This window comes from Sardina pilchardus, chromosome 12, assembly GCF_963854185.1.
Source record: "Sardina pilchardus chromosome 12, fSarPil1.1, whole genome shotgun sequence".
In the NCBI taxonomy this organism is placed as follows: Eukaryota; Metazoa; Chordata; class Actinopteri; order Clupeiformes; family Clupeidae; genus Sardina; species Sardina pilchardus.
Window position 1 is genome coordinate 31,399,807 of NC_085005.1, and position 12,500 is coordinate 31,412,306.

Below are 12,500 nucleotides of genomic sequence, written 5' to 3' on the forward strand. Positions count from 1 at the left end.
CTGCACATCATTGTTGGCTACGCCCTCTCAAGGCCTGGCATCAGGTGAGATAGAGCAGCTACAGTATGCCCTCTCAAGGCCTGGCATCAGGTAAGATAGAGCAGCTACACCCTCTCAAGGCCTGGCATCAGGTGAGATAGAGCAGCTACACCCTCTCAAGGCCTGGCATCAGGTGAGATAGAGCATCTACAGTATGCCCTCTCAAGGCCTGGCATCAGGTAAGATAGAGCAGCTATGCCCTCTCAAGGCCTGGCATCAGGTGAGATAGAGCATCTACAGTATGCCCTCTCAAGGCCTGGCATCAGGTGAGATAGAGCAGCTACACCCTCTCAAGGCCTGGCATCAGGTGAGAGCAGCTACAATTTGCCCTCTCAAGGCCTGGCATCAGGTGAGATAGAGCAGCAATGCCCTCTCAAGGCCTGGCATCAGGTGAGATAGAGCAGCTATGCCCTCTCAAGGCCTGGCATCAGGTGAGATGCCCTCTCAAGGCCTGGCATCAGGTGAGATAGAGCAGCTATGCCCTCTCAAGGCCTGGCATCAGGTGAGACGCCCTCTCAAGGCCTGGCATCAGGTGAGATAGAGCAGCTATGCCCTCTCAAGGCCTGGCATCAGGTGAGATGCCCTCTCAAGGCCTGGCATCAGGTGAGATAGAGCAGCTATGCCCTCTCAAGGCCTGGCATCAGGTGAGACGCCCTCTCAAGGCCTGGCATCAGGTGAGATAGAGCAGCTACACCCTCTCAAGGCCTGGCATCAGGTAAGATAGAGCAGCGATGCTGGCATCAGGTGAGATAGAGCAGCTACACTGGCATCAGGTGAGATAGAGCAGCGATGCTGGCATCAGGTGAGATAGAGCAGCGATGCTGGCATCAGGTGAGATAGAGCAGCTACACTGGCATCAGGTAAGATAGAGCAGCGATGCTAGCATCAGGTGAGATAGAGCAGCTACACTGGCATCAGGTGAGATAGAGCAGCGATGCTGGCATCAGGTGAGATAGAGCAGCTACACTGGCATCAGGTGAGATAGAGCAGCGATGCTGGCATCAGGTGAGATAGAGCAGCTACACTGGCATCAGGTGAGATAGAGCAGCGATGCTGGCATCAGGTGAGATAGAGCAGCTACACTGGCATCAGGTGAGATAGAGCAGCGATGCTGGCATCAGGTGAGATAGAGCAGCTACACTGGCATCAGGTAAGATAGAGCAGCGATGCTGGCATCAGGTGAGATAGAGCAGCTACACTGGCATCAGGTGAGATAGAGCAGCGATGCTGGCATCAGGTGAGATAGAGCAGCTACACTGGCATCAGGTGAGATAGAGCAGCGATGCTGGCATCAGGTAAGATAGAGCAGCTATAGTACGCCCTCTCAAGGCCTGGCATCAGGTGAGAGCAGCTACAATTTGCCCTCTCAAGGCCTGGCATCAGGTAAGATAGAGCAGCTATGCCCTCTCAAGGCCTGGCATCAGGTGAGAGCAGCTACAATTTGCCCTCTCAAGGCCTGGCATCAGGTAAGATAGAGCAGCTATGCCCTCTCAAGGCCTGGTATCAGGTGAGATAGAGCAGCTATGCCCTCTCAAGGCCTGGCATCAGGTGAGATAGAGCAGCTACGCCAAAGATCCTTAATTATTGATAAGATAGAGCAACGTAATGCATCTCTATGGAAGCAAAATTCAAACAGTTCCGGTCTGCTTAAAGGGGCGTGTTGCAAAGACGTCATAGTGGGATATCGATCTCTGTCAGATCAAGCAGCAAGGCAAGCAGTTCAGTTCGAATGTTAGCAGGTCTGCTTAAAGGGGGATTTAGCCCCCCTCCCCCTTGTGAAGACAGAACGCGGAAATGATCGAACGTTTGCGCCTCTCGCTCCGCTTTAACCCTCTCTGGCTACGCCCTCTCAAGGCCTGGCATCAGGTAAGATAGAGCAGCTATGCCCTCTCAAGGCCTGGCATCAGGTGACACGCCCTCTCAAGGCCTGGCATCAGGTAAGATAGAGCAGCGATGCTGGCATCAGGTGAGATAGAGCAGCTACACCCTCTCAAGGCCTGGCATCAGGTAAGATAGAGCAGCTACACCCTCTCAAGGCCTGGCATCAGGTGAGATAGAGCATCTACAGTATGCCCTCTCAAGGCCTGGCATCAGGTGAGACGCCCTCTCAAGGCCTGGCATCAGGTAAGATAGAGCAGCTATAGTATGCCCTCTCAAGGCCTGGCATCAGGTAAGATAGAGCAGCTATAGTATGCCCTCTCAAGGCCTGGCATCAGGTGAGATAGAGCAGCTATAGTATGCCCTCTCAAGGCCTGGCATCAGGTGAGACGCCCTCTCAAGGCCTGGCATCAGGTGAGATAGAGCAGCGATGCTGGCATCAGGTGAGATAGAGCAGTGACAACAGCTCTCGTGAGGAAGAGTGAGTTCAAGGGTGAATTGTTCCTGACTGGCGATGCCGTGTATTATCAGTAATGTCTAGGTCAGTGGTCCCCAATTATTTTTCCCCAAGGGCCAAATTATGTACAACAAGTTTCCCCCCCAGGAAATCTGCGAGACACGGCAGTTTACAAAAAAAGAACACTATTTATTTTGACTGTCAATAGCAAACAATTGTACAAATTGAGACACAATGTGGACAATTAAACCATCCACCAAAAAGAGAGAGAGATCAAGAGAGATAAAGGGCAAAAAACTGAGAACAAATGTGTTCAAACGGCTCTCCAGCACAGTATCGCATTATCAGCCACATCACTGTCAGCCACTTCACTGAAGAGAGAGAGAGAGAGAGAGAGAGAGAGAGAGAGAGAGAGAGAGAGAGAGGGGGGAGGGGAGAGGAGAGCAGAGAGAGAGAGAGGGTGAAATAAGACAAGATTCTATGTGAGCTAACTAAAATTTCACTTTAAGTGATTCATGCTATTATTGACAGACAAAAAATATTGTTCACTCACCAATCAGTGTGAGAAATGACAGTGACTGCATGAGCTGGCAATCTTCTTGAAGTCTGGTCTGTATTCTGTTGTGGCAATCTTCAAACACTCGCCAAGGTGTGCATCAGACATTCTGTTCCTCGCTTGGTTTTTGAGATAGTTCATTGCAGAAAAAGAGGATTCACATATGTATGTGGAGGGGAAGATTGTTAAAAGGAGCATTGCAATTGATCTGGTGCTTTTGAATCGATCGCGGTCAACATTGATCCAAAATTCAATCAACCCGTTTTCCTTGTGATGTGCTTTAAGCATGTCAGATGTGTTCATTTCCAAGACCTCCATCTGGAGTGATGCTTCATCTAGAGACGGCAGCAGTTTTTTGGCCTCCGATGTCCACTGGCCATCAGGTGACACAGAGAACGGCTGTCTCAGAAAGAGAAGGATGTCGCGTGACAGTTTGTTGTTGTTTTCAAATCGTTCCTTGAAATTTTCTCTCAAATTGGTCACAAAATTCGTCATTGATGGATCCTCCCGCATATCGTTCTTCTCACAGTGCTGTCGCAAACGAGGGAAATGCAACTTTCTCCCGCGAATGTCTCTCTCTAAAAGGCTCAGTTTTGCCTGGAACGCTTCAATAGCCTCGTACATGTCTGCAACAGTGTGATTCTTGCCTTGTAATTGAAGGTTAAGGTGATTCAGATGAGACATGATGTCACTCAAAAAACACATACCTGCCATTTCCTTCTGATCAGTTAAAAACGCATGGAATTCGTGCGCTTTTTGACTCTTCAGGCTGGAGAGAAATGACACAAGCTCACCGTGCAGGTCACACACCCGTTCCAACACACGGCCTTTGCTAAGCCAACGAACATCGTTATGTAGCAAGAGGTCTGTATGCTCCACTGACATCTCCTCCAACAGTGCTCTGAAAATGCGGTGTTGCAGACTTGAATTCGCCCGAACAAAATTTACTAGTTTTGTCACCGAATCCATGATCACTTTCATTTCGTTGCCAAGTTTAGCGCACAGCACTGATTGGTGAATAATGCAATGAAATGTCAAGAGCCCTGGGTTAATTGCGGAGAGCCTGCTCACCAGGCCCTTGTGATGTCCCACCATAGACGGGGCTCCATCCGTAACAACAGACACGATTTTGGCCACATCCAAACCAATCTTCTCAAAGAACTGTGTCAGCTCGTTAAAGATGATCTCCCCAGTTGTGCGCCCAGGCAGCGGTAGCAAACAAAGTAGTTCTTCCCGAAACTTACTCCCATCAAAAAATCGGACGAACACAGATAGCTGTTCCATGTCGGTTCGATCACATGACGAGTCTATTGCCAGTGACATAGCCTCTGTTTTAATCAGATCCTTGTTTAGGCTGGATGAACAATCCTCGGCTATCCTTCTTGTTGCACTGTTGGCCGACAACGGCACCTGCTTTAGTAGCTCCACAATATTTTGCTTGTTTTTCTCGTCGTGACACAGCACCTCTTCCACCATATCAATTGCACATTCTTTTATTAACACAGCATCAGAGAAAGGTTTCTTTGCTCTTCCGAGATGCCAAGAAACACGTAAAGAAGCTGCTCTGGCCCTTTGTTGTCCTGTGCTGCATGTCTCAATAGTAGAAACTGAGCGTCTGAAAGAAGCTTGCATGCTGGCTATATTTTGTCTGCGGTGATCCGAATTTTCAGGATAATTTGAATTAAAACTAGCAGCATGCATTGAAGTAAAGTGCCTCTTGATATTGTCTGCCTTGCAGACAGAGACAGTCTGCATGCATATCAGGCATGTTGGCTTATAAAATAAAACAAAACTGATCCGTCCAGTCAGGTTTAAACTGACGATTTTCGCTGTCGACTTTCCGTTTTTTTGCACTTGTCATGCTCGCTATACATAGGTTATAAATACGATTTTATTTCACTCACTGACTAGCAGAGATAGCCTACCACCCACTATAGTGGAGAGATCGCTTGTCACGCATGGCCAAAGATAGCGCATGTCTGTTTACTTATGTTCAGACGTCACTTGGCGGGCCAAACATTTGCCCCTCGCGGGCCGGATCTGGCCCGCGGGCCGCCATTTGGGGACCACTGGTCTAGGTGAAGTGGGCAATAACATGTGGAATCTCTGATCAATATGATTGGTTTGAGTGGCCTGAGTCTCCATTATGAGCAAGAGTCACATATTAGTGTGTGTGGAGATCATATGATATAAGAAAGGAGTTACATATTAGTGTGTGTATGTGTGTGTGTGTGGAGATCATATGAGATCAGAAAGGAGTTACATACTTGTGTGTGTGTGTGTGTGTGTGTGTGTGTGACTGTCTGCAGAGACGAGATCTTTTGTCAGATCTGCAAGCAGTTGACGGGAAACAGGAATGAGCTGTGTCGTAAGAGAGGCTGGATCCTCATGGCGATATGTCTCGGCATCTTCCCCCCTACCGACCTCTTCATGAGGGTAAGACCACACACACACACACACACACACACACACACACACATGCATGCACATAGGTAAGAGAGGCTGGATCCTCATGGCGATATGTCTCGGCATCTTCCCCCCTACCGACCTCTTCATGAGGGTAAGACCACACACACACACACACACACACACACACACACACGCACATACACACACACTCACACACACATGCATGCACATATGTAAGAGAGGCTGGATCCTCATGGCTATATGTCTCAGCATCGTCCCACCTACCAACCTCTTCATGAGGGTAAGACCACACACACACACGCACACACGCATGCACGCACACACGCATACACACACGCACACACACACACGCACACTCACACGCACGCACGCATGGATGCACGCATGGATGCACGCATGGACACACACATACACGGCACTCACACGCACAACCATATACACAAGCGCACATGCACATATATACGCACATGTACACACATACAAACACTTTATATAGAACACTGCAGCCCTTGTGTTTCTATTTTTATTGTAATGTATATGTGTGTGTGTGTGTGTGTGTGTGTGTGTGTGTGTGTGTGTGTGTGTGTGTGTGTGTGTTTGTGTGTGTGTGTCTGTGTGTCTGTGTGTGTGTGTGTAGTACCTGAGGAACTTTGTGCGCCAAGGTCCTCCTGAGTATTCCTCCTACTGCATGGAACGCCTGCGGAGGACTCTGACCAATGGGGCGCGAGGAGAGCCGGCCTGCTGGGTGGAGCTAGAGGTAAGCCCCGCCCACCCGTTGACATATACATTCTATATATACATTATACACTGAATGGGGGGGGGGGGGGGGGGCCCTGACTGTCACAGTTACAGTGCTTAAATCACTAGAATTATAAATACTGGGGACTGAGCATGGTGTGTGTGTGTTTTTGTGGTGTGTGTGTGTGTGTGTCTGTGTGTGTGTGTGTGTTGTTACAGGCATGCCGCAGCAAGAAGCCCGTGCAGGTAAAGGTGTCTCTACCAGATGGGCGGAGCCTAAAGCTGCAGGTGGACTCGGCCAGCACCTCAGGCGAGATATGCAGCTGCATCGCCAAGGAAACTGGTATCCGCGACGACTTCGGCTTCTCCCTCTACATTGCCATGCATGACAAGGTTACACAATCTTCACACTGGTTACACACACACACACACACACACACACACACACACACACACACACTAGAGGTGTAAAGATTAACCGATACGTATCGGAAATCATTCGGAACGTTCATTGAATCTTATCGTTTTAAAAGGGAGAGATTCACACCCCTAACACACACACATACACACGCACACATACACACAGCTGTTACAGGAACATAGTCACACCTCCCACACACAAACGCAAACACAAACACAAACACACACACTCACACACACAGGCACACACAAACACACACAGAGATACATACTGTAGAGGGCTAGAAATACTGGGTCAGCTTGTTCGTCTCAGACAACTTTATGTGTGCGCGTTTGTGTTATTTTGTTGTGTTATGTATTTTGTGTCTGTGTGTGTATGTGCGCAGATGTGGTCTTTGTGTTTGTGTGTGCCTGTATGTACTAACATGTGTGTGTGTGTGTGTACTGACGTGTGTGTGTGTGTGTGTGTGTGTGTGTGTGTGTGTGTGTGTGTGTGTGTGTGTGTGTGTGTGTGTGTACTAATATGTGTGGTCACTGGGCAGTAAGGGTGGGCACCTGGGGTGTGTGTGTGTGTGTGTGTATCTGTGTACTGACATGTGTGTGTGTGTGTGTGTGTGTGTGTGTGTGTGTGCAGATGTGGTCCCTGGGCAGTAAGGGCCTGCACCTGATGGACTCGGTCTCTGTGTGTGTGTGTGTGTGTGTGTGTGTGTGTGCACTAACATGTGTGTGTGTGTGTGTGTGTGTGTGTGTGTGTGTGTGTGTGTGTGTGCAGATGTGGTCCCTGGGCAGTAAGGGCCTGCACCTGATGGACTCAGTCTCTGTGTGTGTGTGTGTGTGTGTGTGTGCACTAACATGTGTGTGTGTGTGTGTGTGTGTGTGTGTGTGTGTGTGTGTGTGTGTGTGTGTGCAGATGTGGTCCCTGGGCAGTAAGGGCCTGCACCTGATGGACTCAGTCTCTGTGTGTGTGTGTGTGTGTGTGTGCACTAACATGTGTGTGTGTGTGTGTGTGTGTGTGTGTGTGTGCAGATGTGGTCCCTGGGCAGTAAGGGCCTGCACCTGATGGACTCAGTCTCTGTGTGTGTGTGTGTGTGTGTGTGCACTAACATGTGTGTGTGTGTGTGTGTGTGTGTGTGTGTGTGTGTGTGCAGATGTGGTCCCTGGGCAGTAAGGGCCTGCACCTGATGGACTCGGTCTCTGTGTGTGTGTGTGTGTGTGTGTGCACTAACATGTGTGTGTGTGTGTGTGTGTGTGTGTGTGTGTGTGCAGATGTGGTCCCTGGGCAGTAAGGGCCTGCACCTGATGGACTCGGTCTCTGTGTGTGTGTGTGTGTGCAGATGTGGTCCCTGGGCAGTAAGGGCCTGCACCTGATGGACTCGGTCTCTGTGTGTGTGTGTGTGTGCAGATGTGGTCCCTGGGCAGTAAGGGCCTGCACCTGATGGACTCGGTCTCTGTGTGTGTGTGTGTGTGCAGATGTGGTCCCTGGGCAGTAAGGGCCTGCACCTGATGGACTCAGTCTCTGTGTGTGTGTGTGTGTGTGTACTGACATGTGTGTGTGTGTGTGTGTGTGCAGATGTGGTCCCTGGGCAGTAAGGGCCTGCACCTGATGGACTCAGTCTCTGTGTGTGTGTGTGTGTGTGTGTGTGCACTAACATGTGTGTGTGTGTGTGTGTGTGTGTGTGTGCAGATGTGGTCCCTGGGCAGTAAGGGCCTGCACCTGATGGACTCGGTCTCTGTGTGTGTGTGTGTGTGTGTGTGTGTGTGTGTGTGTGCAGATGTGGTCCCTGGGCAGTAAGGGCCTGCACCTGATGGACTCGGTCTCTGTGTGTGTGTGTGTGTGTGTGTGTGCAGATGTGGTCCCTGGGCAGTAAGGGCCTGCACCTGATGGACTCGGTATTCCAGTGTGAGCAGGAGGTGCGTCGTCAGGGCGATGCGGAGGAGAGCGCCCCCTGGAGGCTGAGCTTCCGTAAGGAGCTCTTCCCCCCCTGGCCCCACCCCCTCGACCCCGCCGCCACCGACCTCACCTACAGCCAGGTCATCAGCAGCCTGCAGTCCGGAGAGTACCAGTCCGACAAGGTGCCCCCTCCACCCCACCCCAGCACCGCTCTCCTCTCCACCACAGCTCTCCTCTCTTCTCCTCTCTAATCCTCCACCCCAGCACCGCTCTCCTCTCCACCACAGCTCTCCTCTCTTCTCTAATCCTCCACTCCACCACCGCTCTCCTCTCTTCTCCTCTCTAATCCTCCACCCCAGCACCGCTCTCCTCTCCACCACAGCTCTCCTCTCTTCTCTAAATCTCCTCTCCACCACAGCTCTCCTCTCTTCTCCTCTCTAATCCTCCACCCCAGCACCGCTCTCCTCTCCACCACAGCTCTCCTCTCTTCTCTAAATCTCCTCTCCACCACAGCTCTCCTCTCTTCTCCTCTCTAATCCTCCACCCCAGCACCGCTCTCCTCTCTTCTCCTCTCTAATACTAATCTCTAGTACCAGCACCGCTCTCCTCTCTTCTCCTCTCTAATACTAATCTCTAGTACCAGCACCGCTCTCCTCTCTTCTCCTCTCTAATACTAATCTCTAGTACCAGCACCGCTCTCCTCTCTTCTCCTCTCTAATACTAATCTCTAGTACCAGTCCGACAAGGTGCCCCCTCCTCTCCACCACAGCTCTCCTCTCCACCACAGCTCTCCTCTCTTCTCTAAATCTCCTCTCCACCACCACTCTCCTCTCCCCTCATCTCTAATTCTCTTCCAGTGGCGTCACCAGCCGATTTTACCGGGGCTTCAGCCCGGGGTAATTCGAGCCGAACCCGGGGTAATTTTTTGTAATGCTTGAATCTATCAGCCAGTTTCAAAATCAACCAGCATTTGCCTGGTGCTAAATGTTGAGCACCATCAGTAAGCTAGCGATTGGCATCACAATACAACACTAGCTACACGTTTCTACATGGGCTAGCCCAGTGTTTGTTTCTCAATCTATGGGTACCGGGCCGCGAGAAGATTATTACCATCGGGCCGCCGGCCGACTCCCTCTGCCTTCTCCGAGAGACGCACCTTGCGGCCGCGGCCGCACCCATTCTTTTCGGTCATATTGCTGCGAGATATTTTCGCATAGAAATAACAGGCATATCATATGAAACTACGTAACCTGGCCTTTACAGTGGCACTAGCCACTAGTTTCTATGATGAACGGTTCGCGAGATACTTAGCGTTGAAAATGACAGTTACTGTACATACAAAAATGAATGTCACATGCAGTTCTGCGTCATACCCATTCTTCTCTGTGAAATATCTCATGATTTCGTTACTGCCCTATGGCAAACTGCATATCAAAATAAACAGGAGATCCTACTGTTTCCAATGGCTGTATAATGATAATGAATGTATCTGTATAATTAGCGGTAATCACGAGAAATCCTTTTTTGAAATCACATCAAATTTCTGCATTTTTTCATACATCCCCATTTCCCCCACTCCAAAATAATGTATTTTTCATATCAGAAGTTGTATTCAGACCCCTGTTTGTCATATAGCCATGGCAGATGCTTGATATGAATTGTTGGTAGGACTATGTGTTTGTCTGACACACATTCTGAGAGGAGCAGATGAGTGTAGGCTAGGCTTAAAAGTTCAACTTCGAAAAGGAAAATTGTACTGTATGTTTTGATTTAGACCTACAATAGGCTATGCTATATCTACTCAGACTCCTTGTCATCCACTGGTAGTACATGTAGTGTGTCTCTGGATAGTGTAAGCTTATGGGTAGTTGTAACAGCTATAGTCAGCAATAGTGCTCTTCCTATAAGTAGGCTATCTTGTGTTCCTTGTAAAAAATACAATGTAGGATTATAACATTATATTCTAATAGGCTACTGTAGATCCTCCATTGCCTTCTTCATTTCGCGCACCCCTTAATGTCCCCTTAAAAAAATTTCATTGACACTAGGGGCTAAGCCCAGGTTGTCCTTAAAGTCTAGAAACGCCCCTGTTCTCTTCTCCTCCTCTCCAATTCTCCTCTCCCCTCATCTCTAATTCTCTTCTCCTCCTCTCCAATTATCCTGTCCTCTCTTCCCTAATTCTCCTCTCTAATCCTTCCCTCTCTTTGCTCATCCTTTCTTCTCTACTCTCATCCTCTCCTCTGCCCCACTGCGTGTATGTAATCATGTGTGTGTGTGTGTGTTTATCAGGAGGATGACTTTGTCCAGCTGGCTGCGATGCACTACTTTGTGCGGTTTGGCTCGGACAGCAGCACTGAGAAGACCAAACAGGTGGTGAGAGAGTGCATCAACACCAACCTCATAGAGAGCAAGTCGGAGCCCAGGTGGATACAGATGGTGACCGCTGCTCATACACAGGTAAACACACACACACACACACACACACACACACACACTCACAGACATTCGGACACACTAAACCATCTAACATCACTAAAAACTAAAAAAGCACTCTGAGAGCGTAGACCTCCAGCAAGCGCCTCCTGGATCCAGACGGTCATCCGGATCACTCCCAAAATGTAATTGCTTCTATCTTGGGTCATCTCAGACCTTTGGGTCACCTTCAGACCTGATAATTTCATCGAAATCCATCCATAACTGTTTGAGTTAGCTTGCTAACAGACAAACAAACAGACAAACAAGCAAACAAGCCCCAATGTAAGCATAACCTCCTTGGCAGAGGTACAGTAATAAGCTAGTATGTCACAGGTACAGTCCATAAACTTCATTTTAATTGTACAATTACATGTATTGTGTGTGTGTGTGTGTGTGTTTGTGCGTTACAGGGTAGATACATCAAATCTCAGAAAAGCACTACAGCCGTGAAACAGGAGTTGTTGGACTACACCAGACGGACCTGGCCGATGTTCTTCTCACGGTTCTTCGAGGTCACCTACAAAACAGGTGCTTTGTGAGCTCTGTTATTTCACAGATAGAGGCTTGGGCGTGCTGGAGCAATGGTAACATCTCTGATTATCGGTGACTGATAATCGGTCGACCCGGGTCTGATTCCCCGTGTCTTTGTCTCTTTGGATGAAAGCGTCCGGTAGATATCGTTCAACATTCAGATTGAGTAATGGCAATGGGGACGTTACAGTGTGTGCCGTTTTGCACAAAATATAGCTCTGAATCACGTGTAACAGGTACATTTAGAGTTAATCGTTGTGGGACTTGTGTTTGTCTTTTCAGACGTGCCATTATGTTTTAGTTAATTCCGTTTAGTCATGTTTTTGGCCCAGTTAGTGTTTAGATAGATAGAGAAAACCTGTAATAACACAGGAAGTATCAGTAACACAAGGCCATATCTCTGTTGCCCTCCAACACACACACACACACACACACACACACTCACACACACACACAGGTCCACCTCTCCCTGTGGAGAACCTGATCTTGGCGGTAAACTGGAGCGGCGTCTCTTTCTGCGAGAACATGGAGAGAGTCCTCTTAGAACTGCCCTACGCAGAGATGACAGACGTCATCGTGAGGTATGCAGCTGACAGAGAACACAACCATGTGTGTGTGTGTGTGTGTGTGTGTGTGTGTGTGTGTGTGTGTGTGTGTGTGTGAGTGTGTGAGTGTGTGTGTTTGTGAGAGTATATGTGTGTGAATATATCTGTGTGTGTGTGTGTGTGTGTGTTGCAGTGAGGAAGACTCAAGTACAGTGATTTCGATGTCCACTCTGAGGGGAGACATCACCATGGTTGCAGAGAAGGGGGTGGAGTTTGTTGAAATGGTGGGCGGGTTTCTGGACGGTCTGAAACAGCGCTCAACCTGTGGAGTCGCCCTGCAGGAAGCTTATAAGCAAGGTAATGAACACGGTTACAAACAAGCTAATGCAGCATTATAAGGATGCTTATAAGCAAGGTAATGAACACGGTTACAAACAAGCTAATGCAGCGTTATAAGGATGCTTATAAGCAAGGTAATGAACACGGTTACAAACAAGCTAATGCAGCATTATAAACAAGCTAATGCAGCGTTATAAGGAT

General features: G+C 48.9%; 1 protein-coding gene across 1 annotated transcript in view; it reads left to right on the plus strand.

The window, feature by feature from the left end:
- Positions 1–12,500, plus strand: part of LOC134097451 (unconventional myosin-VIIa-like) — a 63,139-nt gene that overhangs the window by 34,328 nt on the left and 16,311 nt on the right. The window contains exons 20-28 of the mRNA XM_062550323.1: positions 1–44; positions 5,240–5,366; positions 5,998–6,117; positions 6,318–6,491; positions 8,367–8,591; positions 9,267–9,326; positions 10,699–10,866; positions 11,295–11,419; positions 12,154–12,317. The exon at positions 1–44 is cut by the window's left edge and continues 87 nt beyond it. Of these exons, the coding sequence (XP_062406307.1) occupies positions 1–44; positions 5,240–5,366; positions 5,998–6,117; positions 6,318–6,491; positions 8,367–8,591; positions 9,267–9,326; positions 10,699–10,866; positions 11,295–11,419; positions 12,154–12,317 (1,207 nt within the window). The remainder of the gene's footprint in view (positions 45–5,239; positions 5,367–5,997; positions 6,118–6,317; positions 6,492–8,366; positions 8,592–9,266; positions 9,327–10,698; positions 10,867–11,294; positions 11,420–12,153; positions 12,318–12,500) is intronic.